The sequence below is a fragment of the Chamaea fasciata genome, unplaced genomic scaffold, assembly GCF_029207755.1.
Source record: "Chamaea fasciata isolate MVZ Bird 193981 ecotype frontalis unplaced genomic scaffold, bChaFas1.0.hap1 SCAF_3, whole genome shotgun sequence".
NCBI lineage: Eukaryota > Metazoa > Chordata > Aves > Passeriformes > Sylviidae > Chamaea > Chamaea fasciata.
Genome location: NW_027094088.1, coordinates 340127 through 357661, shown reverse-complemented (window position 1 = coordinate 357661; position 17535 = coordinate 340127). Strand labels below are relative to the sequence as shown.

The following is a 17535-nucleotide window of genomic DNA, read 5'->3' as shown; positions in this document are numbered from 1 at the left end:
TCTGCCACTTCCGCACGCCTGGAATCCCGAACAACCCCGCTATTCCCCAGCTCCCATCGCTGCCGGGCCAGCCCGGGGACATCTCTCCCAGTTTCCGAGGTCCTGGGGACTTGACCCGGCAGGGACCCGCTGCCCCAAGGAAACACCACAGGCTGCGGGGTTTGCATGTTTTAATGATGGTTTAGGAGATGTGGATAGACGTGAGCTCACCGGAGAGCCGGGAGCTCCGGCATTCGCCAGCCCCACATGCACATGCTGGCCTGAGAGCAGCCGGGCACACGACCCCGAGCCAGGCGTGCGTGCCCCGCATCCTCTCAGCTCCAGGGCTTCCCAAGGGCTGCGGCAGCAGAGTCATGGAGCACGATTATGAACGGCACAGCGCTGCTCTCCTGGGAGAGAGCGGCTTGTGGGGAACAAGAAATGCTGGGAGCAGGGACATGCAAGCAGTCCTGGAGGGCACTGGTCACAGTCACCTGGATGGAATCAGCGTTCGAGCCTTCCTCAGACTTCTCCGGCCTTCTCCACGGACTGTGGGCAGCCACCAGATTTCAGCAGAAGCACAACATGACTAACTCGTATGGAACAAGCCACATGGGAGTTACCTGAAACCCAGAGTCCAGTGGGACCAGACCCTGCTGGACAACGCAGCCAGAACACCTGGGCCAGAAATTCTTCATGGATGACATGAAGGGATTACAACTAAGACTAGAGACATTCTGCAGTATGGTAGGTGTCATCTGGAAATCCAGCAGTATCCTGGGTGAAAGCTCAGGAAAGAGAGTAAGACCTTTTCTATTGACCTTTTTAGCTGAAATAAACTAGAAAACATTTATTGTTGTATATTCCTAAAAAAAGAAACAAACAAAAGTCTCACAGGGGTTTGTGAGCATCACTTGCAAGGTACACCCATGGCTGCAATGCCCAGGCCTCAGCCACACACACATCCTCTACTCCACCTCGTAGCCAGTATTTTGGGCAAAACTGTAGGCACTGTGCTCTCTCTTCCTTTATCATTTACCTTCTGTGCTTTACTTTGGGGGGCACTTTGAGAGAAGGTGGAAAATACACCTTTTAGTCCAGAGGATGTTGCTTATTCCTGAAAAACTCAGCAAAAAGAGGATTCAAGTGTCCCTGAAACACTACCACCCCCAAGCCCAGCTGGAAAGGCAGGGGATGAAGAGCTGCATCGTCTGTAGTTGTGGCTCTACCACCAAGCATTATCTAAATTTCCCTTTTGAGAAGGATGGGTCTAGCACCCCAGACAATGAGCATTTCTCGGTTCATTGTGATGGGGAAAACTTCCTGTTCTCGTCTGCCCTAGAGTTTATGAGAGCTCAGCTGTCACCTCAGGCACATCCTGCATGACAGCAATTGCTGTGAGGTCTTCCCACTGCTGGGCAAAAAACGTGCAGGTTTTAAGCTCAGCCAAGCTAACATGAAAATGTCAATGGAGATGGACTGCAGTGAAATTCTGACACCTCTGTGCTATCAGAAGGTTAGAAAACCCAACCAATCCTTCCCCCACTCCCTGCTTATCACCCAGCCCCTTTCCATCACGATTGTCTGCTGCATGAAGAACTCTGAAATCTCCATCACAAGCAGAGATGGGTACACCAAAATGCTAGGTTCTTCTGAGGAAGGCAGAAACTCCATTGCTTGATTCACTTCCCATTACACACAGGCAGCTTGTAATCTCCACACTGTCTTCTTGTCTGCTTCGTATTTGGAACAGGAACCAGTTTCTTTCCATGACCCTCTCTCCCTGCCAGAGGGATGTGCTGGGCTCACGCTGCAAATTCAGATACACTTCTCAAGGTGGGAAACATGACAGGGATTTAGGTTACACTCGAAGCAGATCTTAGCTCTGAAATTCAGACATCTCAAGGCATTTAACCTCTCCTTCCCCCCAAAGCACCTGATTTCCCAGATGTGTGGCAAACAGGAATCTGTCTCCTGGTCTACAAAACCTCAGCCACCTTCCCCCTAGCTAAAATCAAGCCGTGGACTGAGACTGCAGTATTTGTCAAATGGAGCAGAATAAAATTGGCTGGATCAAATGGGATTTGAGTAGAAAGGTTTCAGGTTCAAGCCTCAATTAAATCATGAAGGTGAAATCTTGAGAGAAGAGCCTAAACTCACTGCAGTGCCTCACAAGAGTCTGGGATCAGGTTTCTGCTACTTGAAACACTCAGCAAAAAGTGATGCTAGAAATCCTACAGCCTGTTGGTGAGCTCCGAGGGGGTCTCTCTACCTCTTTTAAGGAGAACCCAACTGCCTCAGACTGGGACAGACACTGATTCAAATCTCAATAGGAAAAGGGATAGCTATAAATAAAGAAAATCGCCTTCCTTGCTTGGGTTAATTCACCGCCTGCAGTTCAGCACCCTTTTGCCAGCCATTGCCTGGGTGTTCAGCCAACCAGCCTGGAAAATGACCTAAGGAAACTGACGTCCTGGTGTTCCTGGTTTTAGGCACCAGGAGAGCTTGCTCCTTTCTATGTAATAGAGCAGGAACAAAGGAAAGGAGTCACCTATTTGGAGCCGAGCTAAGGCACTAATGATGCAGTAGGTGAGGAAAGAATACACACAGCGGGAGGAGGACAACTCCATCGTTCTCTTCACTCACTTCCCTTAAAAAACCCAATGTTATCTCTATAGAAAAGGAGGAGCTAATACAGCATTACAGTATCCCTGCTGGGGTTTCATTTTAAGGTTGTTCTGTTGTACTCCCAGAGAGATTTGTTTCAGGTATCAAAGTCACAGGAGCTGTTTCTAAAGTGGATTTTGGTGAATGCAGGCAGAGTTATCTGAGCAGCTCTGGCTCATCACAGCTCTGTGAGGATGCCTGTTTTGTTGTTTTTCCCTGTGGTCTCCCAGAAAATATGAAGCCTGTCTCTATGACTTTTTGGCATGTTACTGAGATAAGCCACCCAACTGTGCTGACCCGAGGGGTGCAGTCTCTCCCTGTTCACAGCAGTGGCAGTTGCGTTGTCATCACAGCTTGATGAAGATCGATGACGACTGGCTCATCTTCTGCCCAGTGTCGTTGAGGGGGAAAACGCTGGAGATGGCTACATCCACAATTCCTTGGCAGAGCTCTGCATACAGCTTCCTAAGAGATGAGGGAGAGAGGGAGAATCAGACACCCAGGCAGGACAAACCAGCAGAACCCTGGCCAATTTTTATGTAGAAAGGTGTTTTCCCTGCAAGATCTACAAGATCCATTATAAGGAGTTTCAGGGTGGCAAACAGGAGGAGAGCAGTATCTCTTCCACCTCCTCCCTGTTTACACCAACAAATATCTTCTTTTTCCATGGGATAATTCCCAATATTGCTCCCTTTCAAAAAGGATCACAAACCCCATTATCTGCGTTTACAGTCAGGTCAGGCTTCTGAGCAGAGGCTCCAGACTCCCAGATTTGAGTCTCCACAAGGTGCAAAGGGGCAGAAAACATCTCAGGGCTCCCCGTACCAGCCTTCCAGCTCAGGAGGTTGGGATTTACCACACCAGACCCTGTTCACACGGGAATGGGCCCAGAGGGGCTGCTCTGAGTCATTCCTGGTTTGATAAATGCTGTGCTGGCGTACACATCAGCTGGTGAGCAGGCACAGGGGCCTCGCAGGACCCTCAGGTGTGTGGGATGGGTTTCACCATGGCACAGCTCACATACAGCAGGGTTAGGGAGAAGAGAGACAACGTGTTTGAGATAACAACAGCTTCATCTTCTGCTGGAGGAAATCCACGTGTAACCTCCCTGGATGTGCTGGCATCTGGGACAAATTTAGTACCACAGCTGTTTTTCCCAGGATTAACAATGTCTTTTGCTCCATGCCACGGGGGCAATGTGACAGTGTTTTTTCAGCTCCTGGGAATGTTATTGCTTACAGCAGTGTGTTGGTTTTTTTTTTTTTTTTTTCCCTCTTTAAATGGGAGCAGTGTGATACGAGTGCTATAAATAAGAATAACCCTGAACAGGAGAAGTCACAAATAGCCAAAACCAACCTTACCTGCTTTCAGTTTTCCAAGTGCCCAACAAAGCCCTGGCTCTTCCAAGAGGCACAAGACAAACAGGGCACTGCTGCAATGCAAACCCACCTAGCAACAGCCGAATTCTACCCATACAGCAAGACAAGGAGGCGCAAGGCAGTAATTGCACCATGATGTACGCTGTGGACAGGCCATCCTGGACACTGAAAGCTCCCCGAGCTCCAGCCCCGGAAAAGCTGCTGAACAGGCTGTCTGGTAGGTTTGACCTGCATTTTTTGTCTACTGTTAGTGATGATCTAACCTAATTTAATCAACATCTAATCTGATCAAATTCTAATGCAGTGATGTACAGCCTGTTCTGCTGTTTTGTTTTTTTAATATGATACAGATGCTCACTTAGCAAAAAAATTCTGGTCTCCTGCAGCTGTCTCAGTCACGTAATGCAGCACCTCCTGCTGTGCCCACACAGAGATGCTCATGGCCAGGACTGTTGGGCTGTTCCAGCCTCCCTGTGGCTGCTGGAAGAAGCTATAATCTAATCCCTGTGATACCAAAAGATCAATTAATTCAATTTTTACTGTGCCTGTGAACTCTTAGCAGAGAAACAAGGCATGCAAAATCTGTTTTCCCAGCAAGGATGGCTGGAAGGTAAGAAGACATCTGGCTCAGGAATCCAGGCACAGCCAAATCAAGGACTCAGTCTGGCAACCTGGGGACGGGTTTTTGGTAATGGGCAAATTGTAACATGCACGCAGTGACTGTATAGAAGCAAGACACTTGTAAAATCACATGGGCACATAAGGTCAGGAGTTATCCCCTGGGTGACCTGAATAAATGATGCTCTTCTTAACACTAAATTGGTGGTAAGAATTTGGTAACAGAGATCTGGTAACATCTGCAGCATCCACAGTGTGCTCTGCGGTCCTGCTGCAAATTTAGTCCCTCACTTCCAGCTGCTGCCCTTAATGCTACTCATTTAACATGTGTTCATACAAAGAGCAGCCACCAGTGGCTTCACAAGAGAGACTGAGAAACAATCTGACCCCCAAAGCGTTAAATCAGCCAACGTAACTTCAACCCAAGGGTAATAAAAATGACCCAAGTTACACTCAAACCCATTTGTTCAAAAACCCAGGTTAGTGCCCCATCCCACGTGGGAAAGAAGCTGGGGGATACCAAACACAGAGACAAGAGTAATGAACCCAGCCTGGCTGGCACTGAGAGCGGTGTCCAGTGTTAGCCTGAAGAACTCCCTTGCCATTCACTGTCTTTCACCTTTTTCACTCGGAGCTGGGACATGAGCCACGTTTTGGGTGAGGCACGTGGATGGTGGCATCACCAGGGTATTACAGAAACTGATTTACTCACTGGGCACATGCTGGGGCTCCGTTGACTTCTATTAGCCAGACCTTCAGCTCCTCATCCACCATGAAGTCAAAGCCAAAGAGCTGGAAGCTCTGGTAGTGAAGATGCTTTGTGCTGATCGCAGGCTCTATACACATAAGGCAGCTTCTGTGAAGGGAGAAACAGAAACTCGAGGCTGAGGCTGCTGGGGACACGTGCACTGCACAGTTAAGTGAGAGGGGGTGCCCTGGAACTGCCCCATATTACAAGTTATGTCCAACACATGCCTTGGTCACCAGGTCCCTGCAAGTGAGATCCTGTGACCATGAAAATCCATGCGAGGATACCCCTGAGTTAACTCACGAAAAGCTGGAGAGCAGCACCCTCCCTCACCACTGGGCCAGGCAGGCTGAAAAACACGATGTGCAATGCCACAAAGAGCTGCGGCAGGGCCCCAGGGAACTGCCACTGGATGCTCATTTACCTGCAAGCCCCTCAAAGATTATGCCACGTCTTCTCAGTGCAACTGACAGCGACGGGGCACTGGCAAAGCATATTCCTTCATGAAGGAGTGCTCTGTCAAGACCTGGATCCTCTGCAGCACTGAGCTCTCTCTCCAGGCACCTTCTGTGCCCAGGAAGGAACTGGCTCTTGTGGCCTGAGTAAGATGACCCAGGCAAAAGCCATGAGCTGCTGCTGGCTGATGGTGCGGCAAGCATCCAGAGCCTGCACACCTGAGTCCAGCCTCACTCCCCCTCTATCATCTCTATGCCCTTTTTAATCTCAGCCTCTCCCAGCCCTGTCTTTTGACCTGCTCTCTTCCCTTTCCACTCCACCTTTCTCCAGCCACAGCTGGCAGAGACATGGACACATACCATGGAATCAGCAGCTCCCATGGAGGTGCCTTGTCACTGCCACGGGGGTATTTATGGCCTTATCTTGAATTTATGCCATTGAAGCCCTTCCCTTGTTGCTCTCTCTGCTTCCCCAGCTGCGTCCACACACACCCCCTGTCCCTGCAGGGTTATGCTCTCCTAGGCAGCTGCCTACCTTATTATGTGTTTGATTTGCAGTAAGATGCTATTCTCAAGCGTTGTGTTCAGGGCATCCATCAGGTACTGGTTGAACTCCTCGAAGAACATTTCATTCCCTTCCTCATACCGCCCGTAGTTTTTGGAATATTCCTTCTGAATGCAGTGATTGGTCAAGTGGCAGGTTTTGTCCTGGAAATTAGCACTGTTATATGGTTCGGAAGAGGTCCGCAGGACACCCTCTCTGTAGAGGTAGATATTATATTGATGATCCACGAGAACCCAGCTCCTGGGGGACAGGAGAACAAACTCTAGTCTCAGTGGCTCAGAAAGAAGCGGCATGAAAAAGAAAACCGGCGTTACGAAGGCAGAAAAGGTTACCTGATGTCAAACTTGCGATGCCCTGGCTCTAAAAGCAGAGGGTTCTCCAGGTATTTCTGAATCACGTGCACTTGTCCCTGCTCATCGATGAAGTCCAGGAGCTCTGCAGCCTCTGAAGAAATCAGGATCCCTTCCCCTGGCACAGAGAGTTGAAGACAAAATTAGGCAGAGGATCCTTCTACCTCACTTGGAGCATTTTCAGGCCCCGAGTGGACCGTGGCTCATTAGCCCAGGAGGTGACATGCAAGAACCTACAGCCCCAGTGCCCAGGCAATGTCACAGCCACTCCACGGGAACGAAGCTGTGGAGGGATCTCTTTCCTGCCATGCCACGGGCTCTGGCTCCCCAGAAACCTGGCCTAATGCAAACGGGAACCAGGGGGGTGTGACACAGCACAGCCTGCCCAGGGCACGTCTGCAGGGGGGTGGCTCCTGAGGAGATGCACAGACAGGGACCTGGGCAAGCAGTGAGGCAGCTGCTTGGCTTGGGGGCATTTTGCTTTCTTCTACGTCTTTTTTCTTCTTCCTATCTAGGCCTGGCAGGGGTAGGAGGGTGTGGTGGTGCTTGTATTTGGCACTTGACAAATTTGGTTTTGTTTTTCCCTGTTTTTCAGCAGTTTATAGAGAACAGGGGGCTTGGCACATTTTCTGTAAAGATTTTTGTCTTTCTTTTTTATTTGGGGAGGGAGGTTTGTAGGTTTCTTTATCCCAGACTCCAGACTCTTTCCCTGTCTGGCTTCTCTGGCTGCCAGAGGCAGCCACACATGCACACTCACCGTTGCCTTGCTCACTGCGTTCATTTAAGTTATTATTAAAATCACTGCTGAATAAGGAAAATTACAATTTTAAATTGTTCATCCACGTACTCAGTGTTCCTGCTGTGGAAGCCCCTCGTTAAAGAAATGAACTGTGCCGTTTAAACACTCCCACATTTTGGCTGAGGCTGTCACTGTTCATTTCTTGCAAGAGTCCCAACAGGATAGTTCTGCTGCAGAGCACTGAAGAGAGACCATTTTCCTTCTGGGATTTCATAAAGGAATGATGCCATGAGGGATAAGCCAGCTCAGGTAGAGTTATCAAACACTCCTCTAGCACTGTGCCTGTCCCTGAGGCATTAGTTAACTTTCTGGACTAAACCTCATGACTCAGTCTTAATTTTGTGCTGAGTGTTTTTTGAGGAAATACTGTGCAAAAACCCTCCACTCTTCAAGGGGGTATCAAAGGGGTTGCAGAGGTTTGGAGCACAGGCAGGGTTTGACAGGAGCATCCCATGAAAAATGCTCCCAGCTGTGATTTCTGAAGGTCGCTGTCAGCACAGCCCTGCAGGTACTCCCACTGCTCCATCCTCTGCTCAGCCTTCCAGCCCTACCGACCTCCCTTCCCTCCCAGCACCCTCCACTGAAAGGAAGGCTGTCATCAAAGTATCTTTCTCACCCATGCTTTACGTAGGGGGCAAGATATTTTAGTCTGGTGATCACAGCAGGGCAGGGCAGGGCCTTGCACCGGCACAGCTCCAGGCTGCGCACGGGTGGAAGGAGGGAAACAACATCCCCACGCCAGCAGAGCCACTGCAGTGGGGACATCAGCAGGCACCTGCTCCACACTGGACAGATGGCAAACCAAGGGCAGGGTCAGTTCACTGTGCACCCAGGCAGCAACCCAGTGAGGCAGCAAAGCAGCTTATGTGGGGCAGCTGTCCCTGCTCTCAAAGAAAACACCAAAACCTCCAGCCACAGTTGCTTAAACCCTTAAAACCTTTGAGTCAGGGCATCCTAAACCTTGAATTTTCCTGTTACTGATGGATGATCAAGCTTCTGTTAGACCTGTCCCAAGACAGGGGCTGTGCCTGAGCTGTATCTTTCTTGGTAATTAGCATGAACAAGCTTTCTTCTTCATCAGAAGTAACCCCAGTTGTATAAAACTCCCCTCTAGAAGACTATGATGAGATCCTGCTTTCCACTTTAATTTGCAGCAGCACAGTGATGAATACAACAGGCTACTCTGCTTTAGTGCAGAAAAGATGGGATCACGCTTGCGTGAAGTAGCTGAAGAGTCTGAACCTGCTCAGCCAGCAGCAGACCACAGCAACTGCCTTTTCCAATGCCCAGATGGATTGTTTTTGCCAGGCTACCCACACAGAAACACACTGTCACACTGGCGTAACAAAAGGACTCATCTCCCCTTCGTTCCTGATGAAAACAAGAATACTCTTCCAATGCTTCTTGGTGACACAGCCAAGAGAGCAGAACAGAGAGGGAAGCCAGCGTGAAGGACAGTTTTATCATGCAGCCTCCCTGCAGCCAGCTCTGGCTTTCACATTCTCTTTTTGCAAGGCTGCATCCAAAGTGACTCTGCAAGTATGAGTAATCCATGTGGGCTTGTCCTCTCTGAAAAGACCAGGTCCTTCCTCAGGCTGGGCCCTGCTGCACACATGGCAAGGTAAGTTTTTAAATGCAGCCATTCTAATAACGTGTCCATGGTAACACCGTAACTGACGGAGAGCACAGTTATCAAAGCACTGCATTTACAGCTGTCCAGCCATCTCACAGCTCGCTATTTCTGTCGAGTGAGTGATGGAATGACCCTGGAACAAGGCAGGACACACGATCACTTGGGTATCTATTGTCTTACTCAGATTAAATGGACAGACAGACAGACACTGAACTGCTTGTCTTTGCTCGGGTACCATCCCCTGAGGCTTGGGTGCAATTCAACACACTGAACTCGTGGCTGCTCAGCCAGTCTCTCACTGTGACCATGGGCAGGCCACTGGCACCAGGCACCTGAGTCTGGTTGAAAGACAAGCAGGATTTCCACCCCGGAGAAGGCAAGTTAAGCTGCAGCGTGAGGAGCTGGGCTCCTTGCCCTTGAAGGCTGCAGTGCTGCCTGCCTCCCTGTATCCTGTTGTGCTCCTGCTCTCCACAACCCCTCAGTGGCTGGTCCCTGCCCCCTTCTCCCCACATTTTGGGTGCCAGGCAGCACAGGCACACCACGCGGCTTGGCTGGCACGGTGAGCGAGGCCCTTCACGGACGCACCAGCGCGGCTCAGCCAAACCCTGTAACCCTACAGACCGAGTGAGGAATAAGGAGAAACGGCTCCCGGTGGCGGTGGGGAACGAACCTTTGGCGCCAGCCGAGGACTTGGCGATCCAGACGTTGCCCTCGCCGCCCTCCCGCCGCCGGTGGAAAGCGGCCAGGAACACTTCCCGCTCGTCCGTCCGCGAGTTGTTGATCAGGTGGCGAATCCCGTTCTGGGCCGGGGCCACGGGGGTCTTCAGGTTCGTTGGGTAGATCACGTATGACTCAGGGAACCACGTGCAGGACTCCGAGAGCTCAGGGCTCGTCTTGATCAGCCTGGGTGAGGAGAGACAGGCTGTTAACCCCGGGAGTGCCCCCACCGGCATGGGGATCTTTAAATGGGCAAAAATCATCATTCACTGGGCTCTTCTGCTTGCTGATGAGTGGCAGCTTACAGATAGTCTGTGCTAAATAATCCTGTTTTCCTCAGACCCTTGAAATTTCCTAAAGGTATCATGGCAACCCCAGCCCACAGCACAGCACTGCTCTATGAACCAAGACCTGCACACTCGCATTTACTAACAGCTGAGAGATTTCCACCTAACTGAAACTTGTGGTGCACTCCCTGCATCATCTCTGCACAAGGGAACTGAGGAGGTATTTTTGCTGACACAGCTCGACAACTGGAAAAAGGGAAGCCAGAGCAGTAATGCACTCTGTGCCGGTGCTTAGCCCTCGATCCCATTCCCACTGAGATCAGACCAGGTGTCCCAGCTGTGTGGGAAGAACACTGGGAAGCCACAGAAGGCAAGGGCACAGTTACATGTTCCACATCCCACGGTGTCTGGGATCCCTGGGCACATCCCTCCTACCAGTAATGTCTGGAGACAGCAGCAAATTCCTGTTAGCAGAGCTCAGGCCTGTTTTCTTTCAAAGTCAAGGGAGCTGCCTGCCTCTCCAAATGCCTGTGCTTTACTTAAGGCCAGAAGCAGAGCTCACGAGGTGCTGACTCTCTCCGTGCATTTGTGCCTCTCTGCTGAGATGGCAGCGAGTCAGTGGCACCTTGGGAGCCCTGAGGAATGTCATTTGTTGTCCTCTGGGCTCCTGAGTAGCATGATGCATGGTTGACCCCACAGTTAAAAAGGTCAGCCTAGCTGCAGGAAACAAGAACAGGTGTGCAAGTGCTTTTAGCACGCTAGGTAACAGTCTAAAGAGAAATCCATCCGAGGAGTGCTCTAAGTGCTTGTTTAAAAATATCTTCCACTTTCTGACAAACGCCATCACCACTGCCAGGAAAGGAACTGGGAAGAGGCTCTTTGCAGAGGAAGGAGAGGCCTTGGATCAGCACACACAGTCTGCAGGACTGCATCAGTGAGAGGCAGCACAGACTGTGATGGGCAATCAAATTGCTGAAGGAGACCAAGAGCTCTGACATAAAGACACTCAAGTGGGAGCAGAGTTTGCACAGGGACGAGGGTTATCTACAATGAAAGTTTATCCACATTTCCCCAGGAGACCCTGGCATGGCAGGTCATGCAGAAATAACTCCCAGAGCTCTTCCAGGAGATGTCTCCAAGCATTTGTTTGACCAACAAATCTGATTAGCTAAAGGCACATTAGTGTCCCTTCTCTGTATGAAACAGAGACTAAAAGGAGAAGGTTTTAATTAAATGTCTGCAAGGAAAAAGAGCAGATACGTTTGGGTTTCTTCCTTTTGATTTGGCTCTAATCTGATTCAATACACTCCGTGGTTTCAAGTAGATACAGCTGAGTGGAAATGGCATTTCCCCCCGAGGTTACAGAGAGGCCTTTGTGCACACAAACAGCTCCAGAGACCAGCCCAGGAGCCTGAAGACAGCACATGCTGGGACACTCCCCGGGCAGCTGTTCTGTGGAACACCCTCCAAACAGGTTCAACACTCAGCAAGGGTTAGAGGAGAAGCTTCTGCCAAGCCCATCTAACATTTCAGTGAATTTCTTACTTCACCAGAGATGCTTTGCGGCACAGCTTGTCTGCTCCCCTGTAGTAATTCACCAGCTGCACAAGTCCAGGTTCATGGCCTAAGGAGGGGAAACAGAGGTCAGACAAACTCCTCAATGAATAAAGGCAAAACAGCTGCTTGGTGCAAAGGGCCTGTGCAGTAGGGGAAAAAAATGGAGGCTGTTTCCTTGCCCTGCATTACAGAAACAGGTTGTGAACTGGTTCTGGTTCCTGTGGCTTCTTCCATTTAGTTACAAAAAAACCATGCAGTCACCGACTTGTTTTTAATCTGACACACCCATTCTGCAAAGGGAAGCAATTTTTTCCTAATTCACACTGGGAACTGGCAGCACTACTCAAAAGTGTTCTCCACCTGCTGGTGTAAGTTTTTAAGGACCAAGATTTCAGTTACTCTTAAATACAGGTAGAGGATGCAGGGAAACACACCACGACACAAAGATCACAGCTTACCAAAGGGCCTTTTTTCTTTGTCACGTACAAAAGGACTCCCTCTTGGGCCTGAAACCACAAAAAACTGGGAAATACTGCAAGATTTGGAGTCTTGCTTCTTTCTAGCAGTTTGCAACAAGACCTGTTGGATACCTGGGGTGAGAAGGAACCTCTGGGAGTCTCTGCTCCAACCTCATGTTCAAAGTCTGAGCATCTCTACAGACATGTACTGACTTCTCTAAGTCCTTGTCCCAGTGCTTGGCTGCCAACCCGTGTCCCCTTGACTACCCTGGCAGCCCCTCCTTTGGTAACCCCAGGATGTTTAAGCCTTTCTTGCACTGGCAAGTCCCAAACTGGCCCCAGTATCCAGGCCCGGCCTCAGCAGTGACAAACTGATGGGTACCTCCCTACCAACACTGAGCTCCACACCACAGCCTGCCTGCCTCTGCCTTTTCACACTGCAGAAACACTTGTGCTCAGCTGGAAGCTCTCTGGGAGCCACCAGAATCCTGAAAAAGGATTCAGAGTTTTACTTATCCTCCTCGGTGTTTGCCTGGGAAAAAAGGCCTGAAGCAAACGTTACCTTAAACACCAGGCAGCTGCAAGATCACAGAGACTGAATATCTATTTTCAGCCTGAAAAGTCACTCCTCTGACCTGGGTCACTTTTATTCACAAATCTTTAAATACAAGACAGCTGAAAACCATCCTGCAGAAAAGGTCTGCAACTTCAGGCACTTCAGTGTGCAGCCAGCACATTTTTCTTTACTGAAAAGAAAATAATAAAACCCCACAAATTTTCTTCTGTTTCCAGCTTATCCTGGGGAGACACATCCTCACCGGGCTCCTGAGCACTGCCATGGAGCAGCAGGCTGCAAGGCAGAGTTGGGTGGCCACCAAAGAGGGACCACAAGGCAGGAGGGGAAACTTCTGGGGCACGTTGTGAGGTCTGCAGCATGTGTTTTTACGAGATTAAAAAGCTGCCAAGGCACTGACCAAAGCGGCAATCCTCTCCTGGCCAGCAGGGCATAGAGCCCAGCATCCCCTCAGCACAAACTGCTTTTCTGCTAGATGTGGACACAGCTTAAGGGTACAATCCCCCAGGAATTAGGTTATCAGGGAGAGCCACAGAGGCCCCTGCAGCTGGGCAGAAGCAGTGGTGCATGCCGACAGTCCCCAGTTCTCTCCATGATCCAGCTTAGGCCCTGAGTAATGCAAATCCCTACGGCTCCCCGAATTAATGTCTGCTTCCACCGAGTAGAGCCCTTAGGAAAACCAAGCCAGCTTTGATGCAACAGTTGCTCAGGAAGATGAACCAAAGAAGATAGCGCTTTTTGGAAAACGCACCAAAATAACCGTGTTATTTTTGGTCTGAATCTACTGATTTCAGGCAACCAGCTCCTGCTACAGGAGGATGGTTTAAAGAAGCCAGTGCCAAAGCGTGGCCCCTCTCCACGGGTTATAGACACGTCTTGGCCGTGAGAAATGGTTTGAGGTTTTGGGCATTCCACAGCAACATACGCTGGAGGGCTCAGGGAAGCCCTTCCATCACCCCAGGACACTTCTGGAGGATGGAAGGGGTTGGTTAGAGGTGGCCACAAGCCCACCGTGGCTGGGTGTGCCGTGCACGCCTGCTCTCATCAAAGATCTGCACTCGTTCTGCAATGAGGCCTGATGCTCACAGGCCCTCCACGCCGGGCAAGTCAAAGCACAGGTCTGCCTGCTGTGCCTGCTGCCAGCACGTGTGAGCATCCTCACTGCCTGAGCCTCTCCTGGTGTTTCCCTGCCTGCCACAGACACCCTGACACCGGGAGGTGACCAGATGGCACTGCCATGTGATGGGGACTTTCCACTCACAAATGTGGAGGGAGAGGTGCTGGAGCTGGTGACTTGCACATTGGGAAGAGCAGTCAGAGGTGGGTCTCTGCTGCAGGAAAGGGGCTGCAAAGCCACGCTGCACCAGAGCTGCCGGTGCTCTGAGGGGGCTCTGCCTGTTCTGATGTTTCTGCAGCCAGAAGCAGTGCTGCAAAATCACCCCAGAAAGAAAGAAACCAGGGCCAAGATGACAGTGCATCCCTGCTCCCTGCCACGCCCTGCAACACTGCCAGTGCCTGGCTTGGCTCTCCCTGCCCGTGGGCACTCTCCCTCCCTGCTCCTGGGCTCTGCACCATCCCGCGGGGCACAGGGCCAGGGTGGCAGTGCCACGGGACGGAAGCGGGCACGGCAGGCGGGGGACAAGCCTGCACAGGGCAGCTCCCACAGCCCCGTGCGCTGCCGGGGTGACAGCGGGGTCAGGCAGCAGGGGAAAAGGTGTTGGGGCAGGGGCTGTAGGGGGCCCGACACCCTGAATTACCCACACCCTGCTCCATCACCCTCGCCGAGCCCTGCAGAGGCTCACCCACACCAGCCTCGGCTCTGGAGCGAAGGTCTGAAGGTGCCCGGCTTGGACCTGTTCTGCCTCCTGTGCGACGGAGCAGAAACAGCCCCGCACCGGGCAGGGGATGGGGATGACACTGGAACCACCGCGACCCCAGAGGCGCGGGGCGCCTGGCCGAAGCCCCGCAGCGGCGCCGACAGCGCCAAGGGCAGCGCTGCAGGGCCAGGAGGGCGGGCCGGGATCCGGGGGTGCTCCGGGACCCGGAGGTCTGCCACAGGTCACTGGGGGGCTGCGGGTGACCCTTGCGTCCCCCCCGGCCCTGCCACTGCTCCACCACGGCACAGGCCACAGCCTGGGCGAGTGCTCGGGGGAGCACCGGGGAAATCACTCTCCGGGAGCTTGGGCGGGGGATCCTCCGAGCCAGCAGGGCCCGCAGAGAGCCCGGCCGGCGGTCGGCTGCCCAGGGACCCCGCGGTGCCTCAGCTTTGTTGGGGCGCCGGAGGCCGGCGACAGGGAGCCGCGGGGACAGCGACAGGGCGGGCGGCGGGGCCGGCGGGCAGCGCCTCCCGAACCGCGGGGACTCTGCCCGGGCCCGACCCGCGGGACTCTGCCCGGGCCCGAACCGCGGGGACTCTGCCCGGGCCCGACCCGCGGGACTCTGCCCGGGCCCGAACCGCGGGGACTCTGCCCGGGCCCGAACCGCGGGACTCTGCCCGGGCCCGAACCGCGGGACTCTGCCCGGGCCCGAACCGCGGGGACTCTGCCCGGGCCCGAACCGCGGGGACTCTGCCCGGGCCCGAACCGCGGGGACTCTGCCCGGGCCCGAGCCGCGGCTGCGGCGACCCGCGGGGACGCTGCCCTGCGGCGGGGGACACCGGGGAAGGGAGGGCACAGCCACGGACCGGAGGGGAGCGGGGAGCGGCCGGGCCCTGCTGCCGGCGGGGGCGGGAGGAGCCTTACCCAGCCTGCCGAAGGGGAGCCGGTTCCTCTCGCCCAGCATCAGGTTGAAGCGGGGGTTGTCCCTGCGGAGGCGCCGCCACTGCCCGCTGGCCAGCAGCAGCCGGCTCACCTCGGTGTACACGCTGCTGCCCTCGTCCCGCACCACGAAGGTGTACATGGCTCCGGGGCGGGGGAAGGCGCTCCCCGCCCTACCCCCGGCGGCTCATGGGGCCCCGCCGCAGCGCAGGCAGGGCCCTGCGCGGCCGCCGCCGCCCGGCCCGGCTCCGCATGGCCGGGGCCGCCCCCGCCCACCGCCGAGAGCCTGCCCGGGCGGGGACTGACCCGGAACCAGAACCGCCCTCCCGATCCGGAGCGCCGGAGCCGGCTCCCGCTGTTGCTCCTCCCCGCCCCGTTACGCCGTGCGCCCGCCGGGGCGGGGCCAGGCGCTCCCGGTGTGACACGGGCGGGGAGCTGTCACCGGCCCCGCCGCTCCCCGGTGTGATCCCGGCCCGGGTCTGTCACCGGCCCCGCCGCTCCCCGGTGTGACCCCGGCCCGGGTCTGTCACCGGCCCCGCCGCTCCCCGGTGTGACCCCGGCCCGGGTCTGTCACCGGCCCCGCCGCTCCCCGGTGTGATCCCGGCCCGGGTCTGTCACCGGCCCCGCCGCTCCCCGGTGTGACCCCGGCCCGGGTCTGTCACCGGCCCCGCCGCTCCCCGGTGTGACCCCGGCCCGGGTCTGTCACCGGCCCCGCCGCTCCCCGGTGTGATCCCTTCCCGGGTCTGTCACCGGCCCCACCGCTCCCCGGTGTGACTCCGGGCGGGGTGTCCCCTGTCGCCCAGCACAGGCTTGGTGCCAGAGCTGCAAGCCCCGGTCCCCTGGGTGCTCCAGGCCCCCGGGGATGCTCACGCTCCCTCCCCGCGGGGCCGCTGCTGGGCTCGGACGCCCGGCCCTGGGTGCCGGTGCCGTGCACTGCACTCCCGAGGCTGCAGCTCAGCTCTGAGCCGGTAGATCTCCTCCTTCCTAACCCATTTGACTCTCCAAATCACTTCTTATCGTCTCCTGCCTTAGTGCCTAATTTGGTTTTTCTGGTTATGGAAAGGTCTTCTTGTTTGTAACCATCACTGCTGTCTTCCTCACAAACAAACATGCAGCAGACCAAAGATAACTCAGAAATTCGAAACCTGAAAGTCAGATTTCCTCCCCACCACAAATAAGGTTTGTCTTAACAAACCTATCAATAATGAAGATTCTGAGGGTTAGAGGTGGTTAATGTCCTGTTTTTCCTACAGACACTCAATGAGTAATAACATCAGCATTGCATACTCTATGTGGTTGCTATAAATCATGATATATTTCCAAGAAATAAAGAACATTTTGCTGAAGGAAACACAGATTGGTCATGACCTGCACATTGCCTTTCCTTTTTTTGACAGCACAAGGTAAGTTGTAAAGTGATTCATGGATGGAAAAAAGTAATTTTAAAAAATAGCTGCTGTCTTATAGCAGCTAAAAAAATTCTCCAGGCAGCTTATTTCTACTAGGAGGTGCTCTTGGACCTGGGATTGGATGTGCCTCTGCATCTGTTTCCAGATGCATCCTCAGTGTGTTTTCTCTTCAGTGTTGTGCGTGGTTTAGCTTAAAACACCTCACAGCCCAGCACCTGGGACTCAGATCCTGAAGCCATTCCCTCTTTCTAGTTTGGGTATGTGCTGTTTAACAGGATTCAAAATTTATAGGTAATTCCAACTGATAGATAATTTGGTCGCCCCTCTCTGTTTGCATAATTAAGTGCAAGAGGCAAAGATATTCCATGACGTTAAGATCAATTTTAAGTCCAGTAATGAACTACTCAATATTCCATGCAAAGTTTCCTGTTGCAAGGTGGATTTTGTGTTTTGTGTTTGGGTTTGGTTTGGTGGAGTTTTTTCCCCCTATAACTTAAAGTATAATTCTCGCATACACACTAGATTTAAATGCAAAAGCTTTTTTCTTCTTCGTGTATGTAGGAAGAATGCTTGCAGTTAACCCA

At 53.1% G+C, this 17535-nt stretch overlaps 1 protein-coding gene across 1 annotated transcript; it reads right to left on the bottom strand.

The window, feature by feature from the left end:
• Positions 1–153: 153 nt before the first annotated feature.
• TTL (tubulin tyrosine ligase) lies at positions 154–15853 on the bottom strand. Its single transcript, XM_066177603.1, has 7 exons — positions 15528–15853; positions 11743–11821; positions 9864–10096; positions 6744–6879; positions 6382–6651; positions 5356–5499; positions 154–3111 (listed from the first exon to the last, which is right to left on the bottom strand). The coding sequence occupies exons 1-7, from the start codon at positions 15682–15684 to the stop codon at positions 2994–2996; spliced, it is 1137 nt and encodes a 378-aa protein (XP_066033700.1). The 5' UTR covers positions 15685–15853; the 3' UTR covers positions 154–2993.
• Positions 15854–17535: the final 1682 nt, after the last annotated feature.